General features: G+C 36.4%; 2 protein-coding genes across 2 annotated transcripts; both read left to right on the forward strand.

Moving 5' to 3' along the window:
• The first annotated feature begins 914 nt into the window (after positions 1 to 914).
• Positions 915 to 4,258, forward strand: LOC104231269 (uncharacterized). The gene is made up of 7 exons (XM_009784234.2): positions 915 to 1,282; positions 1,742 to 1,780; positions 1,880 to 1,933; positions 2,450 to 2,503; positions 3,302 to 3,355; positions 3,445 to 3,516; positions 3,904 to 4,258. The coding sequence occupies exons 1-7, from the start codon at positions 1,232 to 1,234 to the stop codon at positions 4,015 to 4,017; spliced, it is 438 nt and encodes a 145-aa protein (XP_009782536.1). The 5' UTR covers positions 915 to 1,231; the 3' UTR covers positions 4,018 to 4,258.
• A 3,126-nt stretch (positions 4,259 to 7,384) lies between these two features.
• LOC104231268 (heavy metal-associated isoprenylated plant protein 36-like) lies at positions 7,385 to 9,264 on the forward strand. The gene is made up of 3 exons (XM_009784233.2): positions 7,385 to 7,545; positions 7,652 to 7,727; positions 8,235 to 9,264. Exons 1-3 carry the CDS (start codon positions 7,471 to 7,473, stop codon positions 9,041 to 9,043), a joined length of 960 nt encoding a protein of 319 aa, XP_009782535.1. The 5' UTR covers positions 7,385 to 7,470; the 3' UTR covers positions 9,044 to 9,264.
• Positions 9,265 to 23,556: the final 14,292 nt, after the last annotated feature.

Consider the following 23,556-nt stretch of genomic DNA (forward strand, 5'->3'; position numbering starts at 1 on the left):
TCATCCTAAAGCCAACTGGAAGACATTTCATATAGTAAACAAATGCATTTAAAAAATCTTTATCTCCGCAATTTAGATATAGCCTTTGATTTTCCTGGCACATAATTGACTGCCATATGGTCTACTTAATTAAATAATAAGTCAAATTAATTTGAACTATCAAGATCAATGTTATAGGCCACAAATACAAACTAATTGATTGGTACAAACAGAAACAGAAGTCTAAAAGGATGAATTTAAAGTATTCAAAATTCTTACTGGGTAAAAAAAGTTATTAACCGTAATTAAAATTTGTGTATGTGATTTTCCGAATTAAATCATGTATTTGGTAGGTTATTAATTTTTATATTTATTAGGTCTAATTTTGATTTCTGAAATCTAAATTGCAAAAAAGTTAGTAATATTTTTCAAGCTTTCCATATTCTTCTGTTTGGATATTTCCGTCCCTTTAAAGCTGTTAAGAAATAGCCAAAAGGTCAAAATAAATAAGTAAAGAATTCAGAAGTAACTGTAGTTAATATCGACTGTTTTTTCTTTTTCCAAAGTTAATATGATTTCATTTGTAGCCAGATTATAATACAAATCTTATTAGGCTAGATTTTACGGGCGAATATGTATTAAATTGCAATTCACAATAAAATCATAGATGCCGTCCCTCCCCTCTAACCGACTATGAAATAATGCTCGTCCATGAACGAGTAAATGTGATGAGTCAAATAATTTTGATTATCAAGATTAGTATTATAGATTATCAAGTAGGAAATTCAGTCTATCAATTTCTCATCTTAGTTGATAATTTAATTATAGTAAATTATTATGATTTGATGTAAGCATGGTATATGCCGTACGGGTAATTTTCTTTAATCATTTTAGAGTCCATATACATTAGTATCAATGCAATAATCAATATGATTATTTCTAGAGAGGTGCCTACCGACATAAGTTTGTGTATGTCAAAATAGCATAGACTAACCTCAGCTCAGTTTCCATCAATGTCAAAGTAACGCTAATACTGCTACAACTCACCTTCGCCAAATTCAAAATTTGTCAATCCATAAATCGCCCGCCCAAACGCACGCCACACCATCTCATCTCCTAATTTTGAAATACTATTTCTTTTTTCATCTGTCTCTGGTTTCAACCTCTTTCAGCAATACCCATACCCTAACTAGGGATTCTAAATCATCAATTTCCCATTTTTTGGGATTTATTTTCAATTCCCCATTTCTTGATGGCAAACTCCGATCCTCCTCCTCCTCCTCCTGCTGCCCCTCTCTCTGCAGTACTTTCTTTGACTCTGTAGTTTAATATGTGACATGGGGTTCTCTTGCTTTCTTAATTTTCTGTTTCTTTAGCATCAAAACTGTGTCTTTTCTATTAGATTACTTTTTGAACTGGGTATTTTCTGATTTGCTGTCTTCTTACACTTATTTGTTTGATATGCTAAATGGGTCTTTTTTTTTAATTGTGAGATTTTGATATATTAGCATGAAAATGGTGTCTTTTTCACATGGGGTTGCTTCCTTACTCTGAAATATAAACTGGGTATTTTGTCAATTGGATTTTTCTTGTTTTTTTAGCCTCTCTGGGTTGATATACGAATTTGGGGGGTGGGGGGGGGGTTGAGGATTTTTTGTTGATTTTGCATAAAATTGGTGTTTTTTCTCATGGGGTTGCTTTGTTAGTTTGAAATCTGAATTGGGTATTTACCTAATTAGATTTTTCTTGTACTATTTGGCAGAGAAAAGAGAATGTGACACCGGCTAGCTCTAAAATCGCGGTACTTTTTCATGTTCTATTAATATAGAATTTTGGGATTTGTTTATTGATTTTTGTTAAAACTTGGTAATTGAGGATTTTGGTTATTTTTGTTGGATAGGAATTGACAGAATCAAGGCAAGAGCTGCTCACTAGGATTCAGAGCTTGAAAACGGTAAGCTCATATTAATAGTATCTATAAAAATCTATGCTTATATTGTTGGTAATCTGTGTTCGAAACCAAAAAATCAGAGAAAAAAAGAAAAGAAATGTTAGTTCAATAAATAAATCGTGAAATAATTTCGAGCCCACAAGTTGCTTGTGTATCCTTAAGGAATTTAATCCCTTCACTGTTGCCCAAGGTTATGGATTACTTCCTTCCAGGATAGAAAATTACAGGCAATCGAAATTACAGAACTTCAGCGAACTCAACGAACTGAGCAAATCACACTCTGACACTTTATTTATTTGAAGAACAATGCAACAATGTTGAAAAGAGGGGAGAAATTTTCAGATTTTCCATATCTAAAAAATGATGCTAAGCCTCTAAATTTATAGACAATGAAAGGGTGAGATGAATAGGTGCAATTCAAAAGGTGCCTCTTCCATTTTCCATTCACACTCATTCAAGAAACCTAACATATATTGTTTCTATTAATGGTATTTTACTAGTGGCTTCTTTGATGTGCAGGATCTTCAAAGCTGGAGATCAAAGTTGGACGGCCAAGTAAAGGTCTATCGTGATGTAAGTACATCCTTCTTTCATTTCCATTAGTTGTAAATGAATTTAACAGACTAGTTTGAACTTGCAATGTACTGATGATGCATGTTTTGGCAACTTGTGAGGTATGACTTGGAGTAGGTTAGCGGTGATAGTTTGTTTATTGGTTGGCGTTCTCTAATCTATGAAGCTTTATATGTATCTTCTTGGAAATAGAAAAGCTGTGGTGACTAGTTTTGGCAAATACAATTTGAGGATAGTGTCATCAATGTAAATCTTTCATTTGACAATCTTAACGAATTCTGGTTGAAAAGGTAACTATAGAATTAAAAATGGATGGATTTCAGCCAGCTTTCAAAATATGTTTGTCCTTGGATAGCTAAAACATCTGTAGCGTCTTCCTGGAAATGCGAGATGATTGGATCAGCAGTTGCATCTAGGAATATCAATGTGAGACAAGAAATTTTTAAAGGGAGAAGCACAGGCCAGGAGAAAGGGCAATATAACCAAAGTACAAGGATATAAGATATTCCCAGTTGGTGAAATTTCCTAATGATCAAACCAAAACTTTATCCTTTTCTTTTGCAAGTGATATATTTGATTAGAATCTTGAGATTGGGAGAACATCATTATTTTTCTTAGCTTTTTGTTCCGATTAGGATTTTTTTCCATGTGATGTGTGCTTGACGAATACAAAGATCTGTATGACAGATGGGAGAAGGCTCCTTTCAAATAACATTTGATCATCTGATAGCCTTGTACTTCTTAATCTTATCCAGCTATTTAGAAGTTTCTGTTTTTCTTTTTTTTACTTTCAATCAGGAATTGTCGGAGCTCAAGAAATCGCTGAATGTTGAAGTGGACCAACTGAGATCCGTGAGCAATGTTCCAGTCTATATGTTTTCATGATCTTTTGAGATTCAGTTGAATATTTAATATATTACTATAATTTTTTTTTGAACCAGGAATTTCAAGAGTTAAAAACAACTCTTCAACAACAGCAGGAAGATGTCACTGCCAGCTTAAGAAACTTAGGGGTGAGCTGTCTTATGCGTTGTAACTCTTTGAATTAGGAAATTATCTGATGTCCACTCAGTCTCAGCCTGATAGCATTAATAACATTATACTTCTTCCTTGCATTTTATAACGTAAATTTAACTGATCAATTTGACTTGTGTGTAATATTAAAGTAACAGTTGAAAAGTTTAGCTTCACGGAGATAACATTTGATCAAAGTTTAGGATATGAATTCCTGAAATTTGAGAAGAAGTTATATAACAATATTGTTGGTGAAAGGTGTCAAACATTTGGAATGACCTAAAATGGAATGATTGCCATATAAAAATGGACGGAGAGAACAGCCTTTTTTTTTGCTTCAGATTGCAAAGGAATTCTAATTTTTGTTTGTATGGAACTCCCTACAGCTTCAGGATGTCTCAGAAGAAACAAAAGAGGCAGAAGATGCCAAGCCTAATAACGATGAAGAGAAGAGTCAGGAGGAATTGCCAAAGGACAGTGGTAAAGATACTGAGCAGTAGACTGAATTATGCACATCCTTTCCCTAAACTCATCTTCTCCGATGAGATATGCTGGGCTTGTGTGTTAGGTTAAGAAGTGTTCTATTTTCATCTATATGAGATCAAATCTTTCATTGAAGTAGGTTTGATTGATGACTTCTCTTTTTTCTAGCTGTTAATTCAAGCAGTTTACTTTTACTGCTATTGACTTGCATAGTTTATGATGAGGGGTCACATGCCCTGCCAGTGGCTAGCTATGTTACTTTTCTCTTATTTTGAGCTTTTCTAGAACTGAAACCTTACGCTTTCCAGTCTTCTTGCTTCTTGAACTAGTATGTAAGAACCTAAATAAGTAATCACAGCATCTTGGACGAGTGCCTGATGTTCATATTGGTACCTAACGTTCTTACAGAATTAAATCCGAGAGTGATTAAGAGGCATATGAGGAAGATCTTGAATTACAGTGTCCCAACAATCTTATAGTTAACCCTTGAACTTCCTGCTCTTTTTCTACTCTCCTGAAGATCAAGATCCAACTGTGTGGTCACTGAGAAGCCACTGAAAGTTGTTGGGAGTAAACATTTTAAACTAGTTTCTTCATTGCACTAGAAATGAGGGACCATGGTTTGGGTTATCATTCTTGAGAAATATCAGAATTTGATGTTTGAGTTGGAACTTAAGACTATTTACTTGAGGATGCAAAACCTAAAGTACATGATAACAGAGCTGCAAGTCCTGTCAAAGTCTTCATGATTCTATGTGGTGTTGGAGGTTTAAGATTAAACTCCATGTTCAAGGATGAGATATAACCTTTTGTGCATTGATCATCAGTTAGTTTACCTCGCAGCCAGAAAGTAAAAAATTTCGTAGGCTCTGTCCGAGGGAATATGAAATACCTTTGCAAATCCTTCTTGCTCTCAACTGAAATTGCATGACTCTATTTTTATTATTCTTAGATATTTGTTATTGCACGTATCTCCATTTGCGCCCGTGGCTAATTACCATGTTGTCACTACTGTTTGTTCATTGCTTCATTTTCACTCTCTTGAGCCGAGGATCTTTTGGAAACCTCTCTATTGTCATAAGGTAGGAGTAAGGTCTGCGTATACTTTACCCTCCCCAGACCCTTCTTGTGGGATTTCACTAGGTTTCTTGTTGTTCTTCTCAACCGAAATTGCAGGCCTGCTCTTATTTGGCCAAGAGGATATTCAATTTAGCTTCTGACCAATTAGTCACATATGAAGCAATTTTAGAGAGACGCCAAAATGAAAGCTTATGGGTCGCTTTTGCAACTGGATAACCAGCATTGAAAATTGTCTTTACATTGGACGGTTTAGTGTTTTGATGATTCGTTCCTTATTGACGGCATTATCCTTCTCAATTTGCTTCTCCTAGTCGATTTTTCATTGTTTCATTAAACAACACGTGATTTTAGATAGGTGAGCTTTAGATTCTTTCTAGGGGTATTATCACTTTTAGCTCGCGCCACAAATTATTTATATGTGGTAACTGAAAAAGTGTATAAAATTTGTATAATTTTTGTATATAACATACAATATATATATACTAATTTTATATATATTTTTTGGCTATTATAGCAGTTATAAAATGTCATTTTTCCTTCTTTCCATTAGCTGCAGTCCATCAGGCCCAATCCTCATGAGAGCTCGCATATATCCTAATATATATCCAGAAAGAACATTCCACTTTATGCAAAAATTTAAAAGTTGATGAAACTTTTAGTGCCTGCGGTAATAATTGAATGTCTGTCATACAACAAAACAGATTTTCGAGTTATGTGTACTGATAATTAGAAATAATTTATATACTACTAGTGTAGTTTAATTTGTTATAGTATTAGTTTACTTTCCTTCTTTTCTAGGTTTCCAATTATGGTAGCTGTGGGCAATTACATGTAGTTTTTCTGAAACTCCATCGGAAAAAAACATCACTTTTCAAAATAATTAAATTTTAAAAATTTGGCCGTACAGGCTACAACTATAGTTTAACTAGTTGTGTCCGTTTACTAGTAACCATTAATAAATGAATTGTTGTATGTATCTAATAACAGTGATCCCTTAATTGTGATGTACAACCATAATTCATTCCGGAAAAAACTGACCCGCACCCGGTGTATACACCGCGTCTAGTTAAGTTAACCATAAGAAATAAACTAACATCTACTAGAGATTTTTTTTAAATAAAAAAATTAAGAAGAGGTAATAAATAGTCCTAATATAACTGAATGTTATCATTGCTCTTTGTGTTTTTCCGATTTTAGATTTTTAAGTCTTTGGTTAAGCTTATTAAACTTATCTAGACCCATGGTGGTATGATATGATGTTATTTATAAAGGAGCTATAACCTTATAGGATGATTCCTTTGAAAGCTAAGTTTTCTTATATTTAACTTCATTGCTACGTGTTAGAGCTAAGAAGAAAAGTTATCGCTGCCTTGTTGATGCATTTAACAGTGATTAGTTTTGTGATTTCGTAGCTAATTTTTATGTTAAAGAAGAGTTGAATGATCTATTATAAGTTAGTGTGGAAAGGAGGAAACTAGTATATATTTGGCTTTATAAGATCCTGGAAATATGAACCGAAGAAATTACTAACTGGAAAAATAGCTAATGAAATTGTGTTTGAGGAGAAGTATACGAAAGATTCTGAGGAAGAGGCTTGGCAAAAAGAAGAAATTGAAAGACAGTTCCAAGAAGTAAGACATCATTTTGACCTTGAATTAGTTGAAGATAATTTAATTGTAGAGGAGAAAATTAAACAAATTTAACAAAACAGGTGAGACAAACTCTTAATCAGCTCAACAAACATCAGTATATCAAAATCGTTTAAAACTCAACTCAAGCGGAAAACAACCAGAAAATCATAGCAAGGTGATTAATATATCTAGAATAAGAAAGTTGACACTTGTTGCGAGTCGAAAATCACAGAGTCTATTTTGCAAAGTTAATATGTTAAATTCGAGGATATTCCATCTTTTTTCAAATTTGATTTACAGAAAAATTATGGTCTAGTATCCCTCGAGTACTCTGTATTTTCTTATTTCTTAGTAAATAAATGTCAAATTTTTCTTTTTTTTTTAAAAAAAAAGGTTGTCTTTTTCAGATGTCATCACGCTTACTACATATATTCAGATATATATACTTAGTTTTTAACTAAAAAACTAAACCCCAAATAGATAGAAAAAGTTAGAAAGTAAAAAAGAAGAGCAAAGGGATTCTTGTATAGATTACTGCATGTAACCCAAAAGTAGTAGTAATTCAAAGCATATAGTAGTAATTAAGTGCATGGCAGCAGGCCCAGGAGCATCTTATGTCACTATCTATCTTCCTTTCACTCTCATCTCTTAATTAAATTCTTTCTATCAATACTTTATACAAACAATATTTCTGATCAATTTTCTATCTGCAGCATTCTGCACTACTTTCTCTGCTCCTCTGATCTCTTTCTTCTTCTTATGGCCTCCTCTCCCTCTGCTGCACCTCCATCTGAAGAACAACAACCACCACAGCTTCCTCCCCTTCACTACACGGTCCTCTTTAATATTCTGTTTAATTTCTTTTGATAAAAAGTTTTGCTTTTGTTCTTTTTTTTTTTTTTTTTGGCTTAATCTGGTTTGTTTTGTTTTGTTTTCACAGACATGGGTTTTGAAAGTTTCCATCCACTGTCCAGGCTGCAAGAGAAAAGTCAAGAAAGTCTTGCAAAGTATCGAAGGTTTCTCTTCTAATCTTGTTTTCTTCTTTTAACTCTCTTATATTTCTGCTCTCTTATTAGTTTGTATATATGTCTAATAAAAAGGATCAATAATTAATGGACAATCATATTTATTTATTCACTCAATGAGGTATTCATGTACTCAAGTTAGATATATTAATTAAGCATCCATTTGTTAGTATAGGAGTATTTATATGAACATAATGAGAATGTATATGAACAATGGTAGAGCCAAGGATTCTAATAAGGGGTTTCAAAAAAATGTAAATTGTCACATTTAGTATTTTTGAACCACTTGCCACTAATTAATTTTTGATTAATTGCCACTACATGATTTTTTTTTTATTTTTTTTTATTTCAAAGGGATTCGAGAATATTTATATATATACAAGAAAATTTATTTTTACCTTGTTGTACGGTATAATTTTCGGATGAAAAGAATTCTTACGTGTGGTTATATGAAAACAACTTATAATAATTATGGGTGTTTTTTTCAAAACTTTGCAGGTGTTTATACAATAGATGTTGATCCACAGCAGCAAAGAGTCACAGTGACTGGAAATGTTGATGCAGAGACTTTGATAAGGAAGCTAGTTAAAAATGGAAGGAGTGCTGAGTTATGGCCAGAGCCGAAGCCTATAGTAAAAGAGAAGAAAAAGAAGCAAAACGAAAACAGCGACGATGATGAACAAGAAGAAGATGATGAAAATAATGAAAAAACAGCTGAAAATTCCGAAGCAAATATGAGAAATAATGGTCCTCAAAGACATGGTGTGAGATTTGGTGGGGTTGAGACTATTACGTTGGATGTAAAAGAAGTAAGACAAGATGGCAGGTCGGCGCCGGAGAATGTTGCCGTCGTTGAGAGGTACCCGACGGCGGAACAAAAGGCCGGCGGTGGCGGAGGTGGTGGAGGGCAAGGTGGTGCTAAGAAGAAGAAGAAAAAGAAAAAGAAGAAGAGTGGGGGTAGTAACGCAAATGCGAATGCAGGGTCTAATGGTGCACCGCCAAGCAGTGAATCAGAAGTTGCGAAAATGGGTCCCGGTCAAGTGATTGATCAAGCAAATCCGGGCCATCAATTTCAGCATCCTTATTCTAACCCGTATGATCAGAATCCACCGGCTTATTGTGTTCCTCATCAGAGTTACGTGGTGAGTTACAATGCGGCACATCCTACCATAAGCGCTACGCCATCATATTACTATGTGCCATCCTCACCGTACATGCAATCTGATTTATATTCCAAGCAATCTGCGCCGTTGGAGTCTTTTGAGATCTTGAGTGATGAGAACCCTCATGCCTGCTATATCATGTGATCATAATGCTGAAAGATAATGTGGCATATTAAGATAGTATGAGAATTTTGGCAAGAATTAGAGCTTAATTTCATTTGCAGTTGCATTAATTTACTTTAATTTAGATTTAAAATGTATGTAATAGGATCGTGTCATTTCTGGATTTAGACGTTAGATTATGACTAATAAACATATATATTGTAGTATGTAATATGCTACGTCTAACATGTAGTAATTGCATACCACTACTAGTAGTACTTTATGTTGTTTCAATAAATAATCGGAGTAGATGTGTGCATTAACTAAATCTTGTGATACTAAGGAGAGGGATCGAGATTTTAAATCACTTTAAAATAGGAAGAAATTGTGTTGATCTTTGCGAATGAAGGGAGTAAAAATAAGAAAATAAAAAAGCCAAGGGGACAAAAAGAAATGTGACATGCACGCATAACTGAGAGTTTAAGTTATATCAATTGTCAATATAAAGAACTTTTTAACATTATAAGGTTAATTCAAGAATATTTAATTGAGGTAAGCATTTTTAAAATGTGAGACGTGTAAGCTTGAAAATAAAAGAGGACACCTACTATAATAGATAAAGGTAACGTAATAATATAAAAAAATTTATATTGATAATGTATATAACTTAAACTTTGGTTGAAATGGATGAGAACTTGCACGCGGTACATCAGTTTATACCACTTGAGAAGTAGAGCACATGGAGGGAATATTTTGATTTAATTGTTTCAAAGGCAAAAGTTCAGAGGCACTCAAGAGGTTGAGGGATGGAATAACTTGGAGGTTAGCCTATGTATGCCCACTTATCCATTGATAATATTCACAAAAGAGGCCCAGCAGCCCTCCCTTTCTTTACTACTTTTGAGAAATATATATTTTTAGTTGTTTTTAAAAGTAATAGTAGATAAAATGCATATTATATATATATAAACATACATATTTTATACACTTTTTGACTAGCGAATGCAATTAATTTTGCCTCGACCAATTTCATAGTTTCCCCAATACTTTTCCGTGAACGCTAACCAACATGATGTCCTCATGATCTGAACAAGAATAAGAATATTATTTCCAATTTGTACTTTTATTTCTTCATGCATAAAGGTATGAAATATTAACAAAGAAAATTAATTTAGGCTTAAAAAGGTGCGATATTGCAAAACCAGAGAAGGATGTTTCATCAATAATTTGGCTCAATAGACAACTCAAATTGAGTTATAATTTGATATCATACTTAGATTAGATAATTATTTGGAAACTTTAGTTTTTTTCTTCTTTGGTAATTTGCTGCATTTGGAGCAAACTTTCTACGTGGTTAATAAAGGAAAATTAAAGATCCTTAACGAGTAAATGAGAATACTTAGCAGAAATTGGGAGAAGAAAAGAAAAACTAAAATTTTATGAAGTAGGAATCAACATCTTTTAGTTAAGTAGATTTGTGAACGTTATCTGCATATAAACTTTTAAAAAGTTGACCAATCTTCTTTTTCAATCTTCTAGTTCCTCCTGTTGAAACTTTTTCATTTTTTTAAGTAAGGTTTTACATATATGTGTGTTTAAATCACACACGTATTCACGATAAATTACAATATAGGGAGCAAATCCACCAAGGTCATCAAGTAAATTAAGATTTAAACACGCAAAAATCACTAGTATTTTTTTCGGTCACATAAAAATCATATAATTAAAGCCTAGGTAACTAAAATATAAACTTGGCCGGAAAATACATATGACTGGAAAATGTAATGTGGTCTCCTAATCATTTAATAGGCTTAATAAAATGGATTAAAATGTAATAGCTCATCTTAATACCTACTTTTCTGTGCAGACATATAAGCTGAACAGCAATTCTGTTTAAGGATAATATAATCTCAGTGTAATGATTATGTCAATTCTGAGAAAAAGAAAGAAAAAAGGATCTTGCAAAGAAAATCGACTAGTCTTTCTTGTGGGAGTGCTGACTCCACTGGCGTGGGTCAGAGCTCTCTCGAGCTCTATTCCTTCTGATTAATTCAATTTGACATTCTCAAGGATTACACAGAATAAAAAATGCCTGAGAAAGGCATATTACTCAAAGGAAAGCCAGTATTTGTGGTATTTAATTACCCATCGCCTAGAGATTTTTTTGACACACTTTCCAAGTGCGCGCTACTACTTAGTTTAGCAAATAAATATAAGATATATTTGTAGACATAATTAAGTAAATAAAAGTGTATTTTCTCTAGCAGATTAAGTTTTTATATGAGATGGTCAACACTTTAACATGGTATCAGAGCAAGCGGAGATACTGAGTTCGAGTCTCACCGCCACCCAATATCAAAAAAAATTCCACGTGTTTGGCTCATCAAAATGTATATCAAGCCCGCACGTGAGGGGCATGTTGAAGATATAATTAAGTAAATAAAAGTGTGTTCTATTTAATAGCTTAAGCTTTTAGCTGAGATGGTCACACTCTTCAACAAGATACAACATTTATCTTATTGTACAGCCTAAAGATATAATTAAACGATTGGTTGCTGTTGATTTCTTCGTTAATAAGCTATACAATAACAACAATAACAAACCCAGTGGATTCCAATAAGTGGGGTCTGGGAAGGGTATCGTATACGCATGACCTTACCCCTATTCTGGGAGATAAGAGAGGTTGTTTCCGTTAGTCTCCCCATTAAAAAAAAGATAAAAAGAAGCAATGGCAACAATCAAATAACACTAATAAGATATTAAGAAAATCGAAGGTTAATAAGCTATTAAAAAAAATATATTGCATTTTGAGGTATATAACATCAGAAAATATTGAAATATTACCAAAGTTGAGGAAAGGAAATGGTTGTTTGGCTTTTCGGTAGAAGTGAGATAAGTTCTTGCTCAAGAATTTGGCAATCATTCCAATGCTAATTTTATACTATTATTTGTTAATATGTCACACTATTGTTATCTTGGCTGAAATAGTTGGAATAAGAGAGCATTCATCTTGGTTTGGAGTTACTACTTGGATGTTTTTATCGGTGATCAATTCTGTACTTTGGCTTCCGTACACAGGGCGGAGCTTAAGCTTCGGTAATAGGTTTGTTTGAACTCAGTAACTTCAATACAAACTCTCTTTCTCTTTTTCTCTCTCTCTCTATATCTTAAAAAATTCAATTGAATAAATATAAATTCTTACTTTAGAACCCAGTAACATAAAAAAGCTAGAATCTTGTATTCAGTAGCTTCAAATCCTGGCTCCGCTATGTCCGTACACCAACAGTGTAGGTGAAAAGAGAGAGATATTAAACTAATAGCATTCCTAATTAATTGTCGTTTTACCATAGTTTATCATTTCTTAGTGGGTAATAGGTAGTATTATATATTAAAAGAAATGTAGATTAACCACTGTAGGCAATAAATTGCGTCAAGAAAATAAAATCAAGACCGAAAAATATTGCAACAATCGTAGTATTTTATTTCGAATATTTGAGTATTACAATTTCTATGATTCCTCTGATTCTACTTTTCTAGTATAAATCAAGAGCCTCTGAGCTTGATCTTGAATTTGAATTTGATTTATCCGTCGCGAACACTTTGATTGCTGCCACGAATTGTATCACGAACAAGTAGCCTTGATCTTGAACGCCTTGTATTTGGTTTGACTTCGTTCTTGATCTTGAACACTTGAATTGTTCTTCGTTCTTGAGCTTGAACTTGATTTCTTGAACTTGAACTTGATTGCTTGAAGCTTGAAACTTGTAGAGAAATTTGCGGCGTTTAATCCACGAGCTCTCTCTTGCTTCTTGTTATAACTTCTGGTGTCTTTTCTGAGTTATGAAGACCCCTATTTATAGTTGTGGAAGGGAAGAGTTATGATAAGAACAAACTCTTTCCGACCAATCAAATTGAAGTGTGACATGACCGCTTTTGATTGGCCAGAACATGTCACTTGCACACGTGGCGTGATTTCATTGGCCTTTTAGTGTGACTGCGCATGCCTTGTCATTTTGACATGTGGCATGATCCTATTGGCTCTTCCGTTTGACTTGGCGCGCCACGTCATTTGATACGTGACACCAAACTGGGCCTCTAGGAAGATGTCATCTTGGGCTTAATGAAGTGGGCCCATCACTTTAGCCCAATGGATTAAGACTTATTTATTTAATCCATATATAGTGGACTTATATAATTAATCCAATTATATTAGCTCATAATATTTATTTGGACTAGCATATTTAAAATATAGTCCATATTATTTTATCGATTTAAATTCGTTAAAATTTTAATGCTTACAAATGCCCCTACTTCAAGATTTGTCACATTTGTTTGACTAGGCTTGAAGTAATATTTGAAGCAACATCCTTTCTTCCTTATCTCTTTTCACGTAAAACTTGGCCAATTTGCCTTAAAGTAACCATTATAATTCCAAAGCTTGAAATATTAAAGTTTCCAAGCTTCAGTCAAAACACTAAAGTTCCACGTTCGCACAAGGAACAACTTTCCACTTGCACTAGGACTCAAGTGATATTAGAAGTGTGTTAGGAGTCATATTACTTATACCCATGCCTATATAAATAGACTCCGTATTTTGTATGAACTTGACCTGATTATCCTTATTTGAATTCCGTATGACAGCCATCAAAGTCCATGTTGGAGACTGATTATTGCCGCCCCTTTTCAACTGGTCCCATATCGGGACTATATGTTCTTCGATGCCTTTTGCAAGCACTATAAACACAGTATACTTTATTCTATTAGCATTACTTTGGGCGTTTGCAAACCACTTTGAGTTCACTTTTGACGACTTGAAAGCATTGATGTGAAAGTAATTTCTTCTTCTTTTCTTGTGCTTTTCTTATTTTGTTGTCCTTTTTTTTTAATTTTTTTTATGGGTCAAGCGAGAAAGATATGTTCTTGTTCAACAAGATGATCCACGCATGAAGAATGCGGTCTTAGGGTGCGAGGGGATGAGTACTCATCCTTGCCCGAATATCGGAGAGATTACTCTCAATGTGACCCGATTATCAGAGAGATTATTCTCAAAATGACCCGACTATCGGAGAGGCCAACTTAAGGTGCAAAGGGACTCATATGTCCACTTTAAGATTGGAAAGTTACAGTTCCTTTTAAGGACAAATTCACGAAGAGGCCAACTTAAGGTGCAAAGTGACTCATATGTCCACCTTAAGATTGAAAAATTATAAAGCTTCAATTCGACGACGACATCGACTTGATCACTTGGAAAACTTTGAAGATTTGGTGGACTTTGCAGACTTCAACTCGAAGATTTGGAGGGCTTAAACAATTCAACTTTAAGATCGGCGAATTTGAAGACTGAAAATTGAAGACCAGAGTACTTGAAGACTTCAACTTAGAAGGCTTAAATATTTCAACTTTGAGACCGGCGAATTTGAGGACTGAAACTTGAAGACTGACGGACTTTCAGACTTCAAATTTCAGACTTGAAAGGCTTAAATATTTCAACTTGAAGAGTGGCGAACGTGAAGACTTCAATTTGAAACCGACGGACTTGAAGATTTCAACTTGGAGACTTCGAGGGCTTAAATATTTCAGCTTCTCTTTTGCTTTACATTGTCCGACTTTTATCTTAGACGCATAATTTTCAGCTTTAAGCGCTTGAAACAAAAGATTTATATTTTGTCGTGGAGAGTCTAAATAATGAACCATTTGATTTCTCGAAAATTAGACTTCAATATCTAAAATATATCCAAAATTTAGAATCAAACACCTTCAGCATCACCGCAGATAATATTTTGAAACCAACTTTAGATTCCACCACGTTGAAAATTTCAGATTTGCGCAGCCTCACAATAAAAAATCATATCTTAGTGTAGAAATATCGAAATTGCAAACCGTTTGATTTCAAACCTAGACTTCAAGATCTAGAATATATCCAAAATTCTTAATTGAACAACTTCAAAATAATCCCAGATAATATTTTGAAGTCAACTTTATGTTGCACCACACTATCAATTCCAGATATGCGCAGTCTCACCAAAAAAATTATATCTTGATATAGGAATGTCGAAATTATGAACCGTTTGATTTCTTGAAAACTAAACTTCAAGATCTAGAACATATCCAAAATTCTCAATCAAACAACTTCAGAATCGTCCAAAATAATATTTTGAAATCAACTTTATATTGCACCACGCTATTAATTCCAGATTTGCGCAGTCTAACCAAAAAATATATATCTTGGTGCAGAAACGTCGAAATTATGAACTGTTTAATTTCTTGAAAACTAGACTTCAAGATCTAGAACGTATCCAAAATGCAAAATTAATACCTTAAGGATAGTTTCAGATAATATTCCAAATTCAACCTAAAATTCTGATACGCTGACGATTTCAGATTGCGCGACTTCACCAAAACTTTTGTATCTTGGTATGGAAACCTCGAGATCGGAAGATGTATTACTTGCCATCAATCGGAATTTAAGAGATATATTCTCACAAATATTTTGGGTTCAAGTCTCACTGAATTTGAAGCGTAGTGCCAAGCAATCTTTTCCTTATACTTGTGTTTCCTTTTGACGCCGTTCTTCTCTTTCCTTTTTTTTAAGGCAGAGGGAGGACTTGGAGACCAACAAACTTGAAGGTTTGGTGAATCTGAAGACATAGAGAATCCCTGGACTTCAATGCAAATACTTGACATCCTCCTAAAATTGGCCTATTGAAAATATCAATTTACAATGGAGGGTTGCCCCCTTTAAATAAAATGAGATCAAAGTTCAACAGGAGGATGTCATTTCAGCTTGATCTTACGTTCCTTCATACTTCATTTGAACAACAATTGGGGCAATATATATCTTTTGAACTTATGCGACTGAACTTAGAATGAAACTCTAAGCTGCCTACGTACCTCGGTGAAGAGGATCAAGTCATACCATAGTTCAAACTAGGTGATTTTTTTATTTTTTATTTTTTTATTTTTTATATGTCCTAACTTTTGTCTAGGCCGCCTCTTTCGAAGTTTTCAACCTAGCGGACTCCTTTTTTTTTGTAGGGTGCCGTACACAGTTTAGACTCATGCGGGCCAGGAGTGTAGCAACATGCAGTTTAGGCTCATGCATCAAGGAGTGTTGTAACTTCAAGGATAATACTTCTTCAAAAACTTGCCATTGATAGGGCCGATTCTCATGCCATCTGCATAAATCAGCTTGTAAGCCCCACTAGAGTAAGTTTCTTGTACGAAATATGGCCCATCCCATTTTGAAATGAACTTCCCTACATGTTTATGGGAAGTAATTATGGGTATTCGTACGGCAAGGACTTGATCTCCGACTTGAAAGGATCTCGGGCAGACTCTTTTATTGAAGGCGCAAGACAATCGAGCTTGATAACATTCAAGACTCTGTTAAGCTTCCAACCTCTTCTCATCAAGAGCCTCCAACTCTGCTAATCGAAGTCGAGCATTTTTTTCAGTGATCCCTTCTTGAATAGCCAGTCGTAATGAAGGTATTTGACGCTCAAGTGGCAAGATGGATTCGACTCCATAGACCAGTGAATAAGGAGTTGCTTGTGTTGGCGTGTGGTGAGTCATTCTATATGCCCATAGAGCTTCTTCCATACGGTCATTCCAATCTCGTTTGGATTTAAAGATGACTTTCTTTAACAAGTTGCATAGAGTTTTGTTGAATGCCTCAGCTAGACCATGGCGGTAGCATTGTACGTCGAAGAGTTACGTTGCTTGAAGCCAAAGAGATCACAAATCTTGTTCATCAACCTATTATCAAATGTCTTTCCATTATCCATTATTATGTAGTGAGGAATGCCAAAGCGATAAATAATGTTTACTCGGATAAAATTTGCAACATTTTCCTTCTTTACTTCCTTGAGAGCAACAGTTTCAGCCCATTTTGATAAGTAGTCGGTTGCAGCCAGGATGTATAGGTGCCCACCAGAGGACTTTGGTAGTGGTCCAACAACATCCAATCCCCAAGCGTCAAACGGCCAGGATGCCACAGTCGGGTGTAACACTTTAGGAGGTTAGTGAATAAAATTCGCATGGAATTGACAAGCCTTACATCTTCGAGCGTAGTCCAAGCAATCTTTTACCATCGTTGGCCAATAGCATCCCATCTTTTTATATGGAAGTGGAGCTTTGGTCCAGACTAGTGTGACCCATATTCCCCAGAATGCGCTTCTTGCAAAGCTTGGAGTGCTTCATCTTCCCCTAAGCATCGCAAGAGTACTCCCTTGAATGATCTTCTTTCTGTATAGGGTATCTTTTTAGTAAAGGAAGCGAGGTGCATAACGACGGATTTTAGTTCTTCTCCGCGGATTTTCTGGAAGTATCCCATAACATAAGTAGTCAATAATGGGTTGTCGCCATTCTTCTTTCTCGACTTCAGAAATAGCGATAAGATGCTTGAGTTCATTTTGTTCACCTTCAGCCTCATTGGCGGCGGTACTACCCATTTTTGGCAGACAGTAACTTGCGCTTGATCAGGCAGTGTTAAAGATGAAGCTAAGGCGGCTAAAGTGTCCGCCTTCTTATTTTCTTTCCTTGGCACATGCTGAATAGTCACATCGCCGAGCCACCCCATTAACTTTTTAGCGTAATCATGATATGGGCGTAGTTCAGGCTTTTTGACCTTGTAACTACCTAAAAGCTGATTGACCACTAACTGAGAGTCACCAAAGACTTGCAATTGCAATCGCTTCATTTCGACAGCCATTTCGAGCTCAAGTATTAGTGCTTGATACTCAGCAATGTTGTTAGAGTAGAGTTGCGTCAACATAAAAGAGTAGGGCAGAACTTTACCTTGAGAAGTGACAAATACTACACCAGTACCAGCTCATCCGCGATGTGCAGCACCATCAAAGTACATCTTCCATGGAGGCTGAACTTTGATGACCATGGCGTCCTCATCAGGTAGTTCGTCAGTTAGCTCCCAATCATCAAGTATAGGGTGATCTGCCAAGAAGTCCGCTTACGCTTGTCCTTTTATAGCCTTTTGAGGGATGTACACAATTTCAAATTGTTGAAACTGGAGGTACCACCTTGCTAGTCGATCACTAAAGACAGGTTTTGACATTACGAACTTGATGGGATTTGCTCTAGAAACCAAACGAACGACATGAGCTTGAAAGTAGTGCTTCAACTTTTGGATTGAGAAAACTAGCGCCAAACATAACTTTTCAATTGGCGAATAATTTAGCTCATTTGGTGTCATCATCCTGCCAAGTAGCAAATGGAGTTTTCTTTCCCTTCACTATTTTCTTGGGCCAGTAGCGCTCCAACAAACCTTTCTTGTGTTGAAAAGCAGCTTTCCAAGTATAGAGGCTGCTAAAACTAGAGGCTTCATCAAGTAGGATTTAATGCTCTCAAATGCATTATTGCACGCTTGGTCCCATTTGAAAGGGACGCCTTTCTTTATAAGGAGACTAAATGGTTGACACCTCCTAGCTAGGTTCGAGATGAATCTTCTAAGGTACGCTAACTTTCCTTGCAGACTTTTCAATTCATGGATATCCCGAGGCTCAGGCATTTTCAAAATGGCATCCACTTTGGCTTGATCAATTTCGATCCCTCGATGTCAGACAATGAAACCAAGGATCTTTCCAGAAGTAACTCCAAAGGCACATTTCAATGGATTCATCCTAAGTTGGTGCTTCCGGAGCAATTCAAATACCATCCTCAAGTCCTTCAAGTGGTCACCCTTCTCTATTGATTTTACCACCAATTTGTCAACATAGCATTCGACGTTCTTGTGGAGAAGATCGTCGAAAATATTCTGCATAGCCCTTTGGTAAGTAGCACCAGTGTTCTTCAAGCCAAAAAGCATTACCTTGTAGCAATAAATACCCTGTAGGGTACGGAATGCACTAAGCTCTTCATCTTTTGGTGCCATGCATATTTGGTTATAAACCGATGAACCGTCCATAAATGACATTGCCTCGTACCCAGTAGTAGCATCGATCATCAGTTCTGGAATGGGAAGCGATAACTCATCTTTCGGACACGCATTGTTAAGATCCCTAAAGTCATTGCACACTCGAATCTGGCCATTTTTCTTCCTTACAGGGACAATACTTGAAACCCATGTTGGGTATTTAAATTCACGAATAAAGCCAACGTCGATGAGTTTGTTAACTTCTGTTTCAATCAAGGGAACCAAATCCGGCCTAAAACGCCTTTGAGCTTGTTTAACAGGGCGAACACCATTTTTGACTACAAGGTGATGGACTGCTACTTTCGGGTCCAAGCCAGAAATCTCTTTGTAACTTCAAGCGAAGACGTCCCTGAACTCCTTGAGTAACTCAATATAAGTGCTCTCTTCATCAGCTTCTAGTAAAACACTTAGGTAGGTGGGTCTTGGCTCTTCATCAGTGCCAAGGTTGACTTCTTTTAAGGCATCAACTGTCGTCTTCACTCCTTCTTCAAGTTCAGGTGGAGCATCTTTCACATCTTCATCTTAGGGTCCCCATCGTTGAAGGATATGTGATAACACGGTGAAACATGCTCCAATTCTGCATTATTCTCCATTGAAGACGGAACACCATTCTTGCCTTATACAGTGACATGATACGAAGAACCTACAATTTCTTCATCTTCGTCACGTTCCTTAGTGTAGACCACAGTATATGGCTTTACCTTTAGTACTTCTTTACATGAAACCACAAGTTTTGTTTGTCGCCTTATTCTTGAAGGAACCAAACTTTTGAAATCATTAGAGATCTTCTGGATTTTGGGTGGAGCGGGTGTTCTTATGCTTTGAAAATTTCTCTGGAACTTGTTCCCCTTCTTTAATGGACCCAATCTCTCAAATACGGAAGTTCTCACAGTTGATTTTCCAAGTCGTTCAAAAACAGAAGGCATGTTAGAAGCGGCTGATTCGTCTTCTACAATGATTTAATTACTATTCACCCTTCTTATTGAGATGCGCACTGGTGACGATTGCTTGTATCCCAAACCTTCAAGTGGTTGTCTCGTTGCAGTTTCTGATGGTAGCTTCCCTAACTTTGATGGCTCATTAGGATTATATCCAACTTTTGCAAATAGCCTGTAAGCGCTAGGAACAAAACCTTCATTTGTTCGCTTTGTAGGGAGTGCCATATTCTGCAAATGATTTTGGGCCACAGACCCTGCAAACGGCATTGAGGATGACTTTACTACCTCAATTCATTTGACCGGAAGAGTTAAATCCTTTAGTATGTTAGCTTGGAGATTAGATGATTCACCTTCATCTTTATTCCCTTTATAGACATATTGGAGCGCACGACTTACTTTCTTGCCATAAGATGCAATACCCCTTTTATGAGATTTATTCACATTGGCGTGTACCTCCTCAGTAATAGCTTTGGTTTTACCAATAGTCACCTCAGCTCTTTTAGTTATGGGCTTGTCATTCTTTCTTTTCATGCCACCATGAACTTTTGTCTCCTTCATAATGCGGTTCTTCAAGTAGAACTTTGCATCGGTGAAGTGTGACTCAGCCTCGGTGAATGGCTCATCATTAGCAACTATCTTCTTCTCGACTTCACCCTCATATTATTTCAAACATTGATGGTAGGTAGATGTAACCACTTTGTTCTCATGTATCCAAGGCCTCCCAAGCAAGACGTTGTATGAAGTCTTTGCATCGATCACATGTAGCCATGCACTAGATTGCATATCTTCAATGGTGATTTCCAGCCTGATCGCACCTATGGATCTTTCCCCCTTGGTTGAAACCTTGGATCATCACACGACTTTCTGAGAGTTCGTTCATGGGAATACCAAGTTTTTTTATTGTGCGAATTGGCAAATTTTTCACAGAGGATCCCCCGTCAACCAAAATTCGATTTACCCTTTCATCACGCATATAGCCAACTATGTACAATAGGTAGTTATGAAGAGTGTCACCTAACAGAATATCGTCATTTGTGCACGTGACTTTTTCCTCACAAGCATTAACTTCTTGAGAAGTGGACTCAATGAGCTTTTCCGAAGATGGTGCCAATGGTAGGTCATCACTCTTTTCTTCCCCTTTGTCAGCATGGCAACAAGAGGCATCAATGCCCTCATGGGAAATCTTCGTGCGGAACCATCTTGGTAAAAACTCATCCAAGGTCACTGGATTTCGTGGCTTTTGAGAATGGTGCATCTCCACTTTTGCTTTCTTCAAATGCCTAACTGGATTCTTTTTCGTTGGTCTTTTTACCATCATCTTCCTTGTTGGTTGTTCTATTGATTCTTTTCGTGGGATTCTTTTGTGGCACCTACGACGAGTCACCAACGTCCAACCTTCATCATCATCAGGTTGACCGGTCTTCAACTTTGTTGTTCACCAGTAATTCTTCATTTTTGATTCCTTTTAAACTGCATAACTCATCTAGACTGAATGAGCCAAAGGTTATAGAGACTTGGTTTGAGCTTGCTTTCTCATCTTCAAGCACGATCTTCTTTTCACGGGCCAAGTCCATAACTTTATCCTTGAAGACAAAACACTTCTCCAGAGGGTGGCTTACAAGTCGGCGATATTTGCAGTAATTTGGGTCATTCGTTTTCCCAGCTTCATTTGGTCAAAGAGTTAACTCGAGGAGTTCTTCGAAAATGGCTGGCACATCAGAATCCAGGAATGGGTACTCTTTCTCCTGCATTTCTTTTAGATTCAACTTTCCACTTGGCTTGTCTTGAAAATAAGTGGATTTCATACTCTGCTTCTTGCTCACCTTAGTCGTGAACTTTATAGGTGTCGTATTGACATTCATAGCTTCTTTTCTTTCAGACTTGGGTATGAACTTGCCCCACTTCCTGACTTCTTGCTTGTCATTCCCTTTGCGAGGTTCATAGATGGGCAGCCTTTCATTTCCAGCGGAGGCCATGCTCAATTCCATGTCATGGGCACGAGTTGCAAGTTCGTCAAATATGCCAGGCTTGATACCTTGCAAGATGTAGCGCAATCCCCAATGCATGCTTTGGATGCACATCTCTATGCCTGAAGCTTCACTAAGCATGTCTTTGCAGTTGAGGCTTGCATTCCTCCAACGATTGATAAAGTCGATAACTGGTTCCCCCTTTCGTTGACGAGTATTTGTAAGCTCTATCATACTCACAGTGCGTCTTGTGCTATAAAAGTGATTGAGGAATTCTTGCTCTAGTTGATCCCAGTTATCAACATATCCAGCCTCGAGGTCCGTGTACTAATCAAAAACATTTCTTTTTAATGAGCGAACAAACTGCTTGATGAGGTAATCTCCTTAAGTCCTAGCATTGTTGCATGTCTCAACGAAGTGCGCCACATGTTGCTTTGAGTTACCTTTACCATCAAACTGTTGAAACTTTGGAGGTTGATAGCTAGCAGACATCTTCAACATATCGACCCTTGCAGTGTACGGCTTTGCATATGTAAGGGAGGATTTCGCAGCAACTTCATATTTGTTCTTAATGGTTCCTTCAATGAACTCCTTCAATTGATCGATTGGAGTCATCCCTTCAAATGAGACATGGATAGCCTTAGTGGATGTTGCTTGTCTTGGGGGAGGATCAATCTCTTGGACTTTTGGGAGTTTTACGGGTGCATGAATAGATTCTTCTTCCATCAAGATTCTCACCCTGTCTGTTAGCTTGTCAATTCTAGCCTCTTGATTTTGCATGCATTTGGTCAAGCCAGCGATTACTTCCGTCAAGTTTGCCAACTGCTCCTCCATAGATGAAGTGTTTGTCACCATGGCTTGCATGATTGTCGTGGACGACGGAGAGTAGCATGGATTTCACGTAGATTGATCCTTAATTGGTTCACACTATGTGGTGTAAGTGGGGAGGATCCATCACTTGAAGCATCATCATCTTCCTTCACAGCAGAGTGCTTGGATCTGGAGAGGTCAAGGAGAGCAAGAGTTTTTTTGATCTTTTCAGCAACATCGCTTCCTCCTTCAGATGCATTTGTGGAAGATCGTGCTCCTTTTGAGGATGAAGATCCGAAAATAGGGGTTGATGCGGACGACACTTGGGGTGCTTGTTGTCCTAAATAGCTTGCTTTGCTCCTCGTAACTTGTCTGAAGCTTCCAAAAGTAACATCGAGGATGATTTCCACATCAGCATAGAACCTGGAGTTAGCAGCCTTGGTGGATGTTGATCTGGAGTTGATTTTCTTTGAAGCCATTTCAATGTTCTTGGACTTTGGTGATTGAAAGTTGAGATGAGAGGTAGATATAGTCCCACTGGGCATGCGAGAATTTGTAGACAATAAATTGTCAAGAAAATAAAATCAAGACCGAAAAATATTGCAACAATCGTAGTATTTTATTTCGAATATTTGAGTGTTACAATCTCTATGATTCCTCTGATTCTACTTTTCTAGTATAAATTCAAGGGCCTCTGAGTTTGATCTTGAATTTGAATTTGATTTATCCGTCGCGAACACTTTGATTGTTGCCACGAATTGTATCACGAACAAGTAGCCTTGATCTTGAACGCCTTGTATTTGGTTTGACTTCGTTCTTGATCTTGAACACTTGAATTGTTCTTCGTTCTTGAGCTTGAACTTGATTTCTTGAACTTGAACTTGATTGCTTGAAGCTTGAAACTTGTAGAGA

This window comes from Nicotiana sylvestris, chromosome 1 (assembly GCF_000393655.2).
Source record: "Nicotiana sylvestris chromosome 1, ASM39365v2, whole genome shotgun sequence".
Lineage (NCBI taxonomy): Eukaryota > Viridiplantae > Streptophyta > Magnoliopsida > Solanales > Solanaceae > Nicotiana > Nicotiana sylvestris.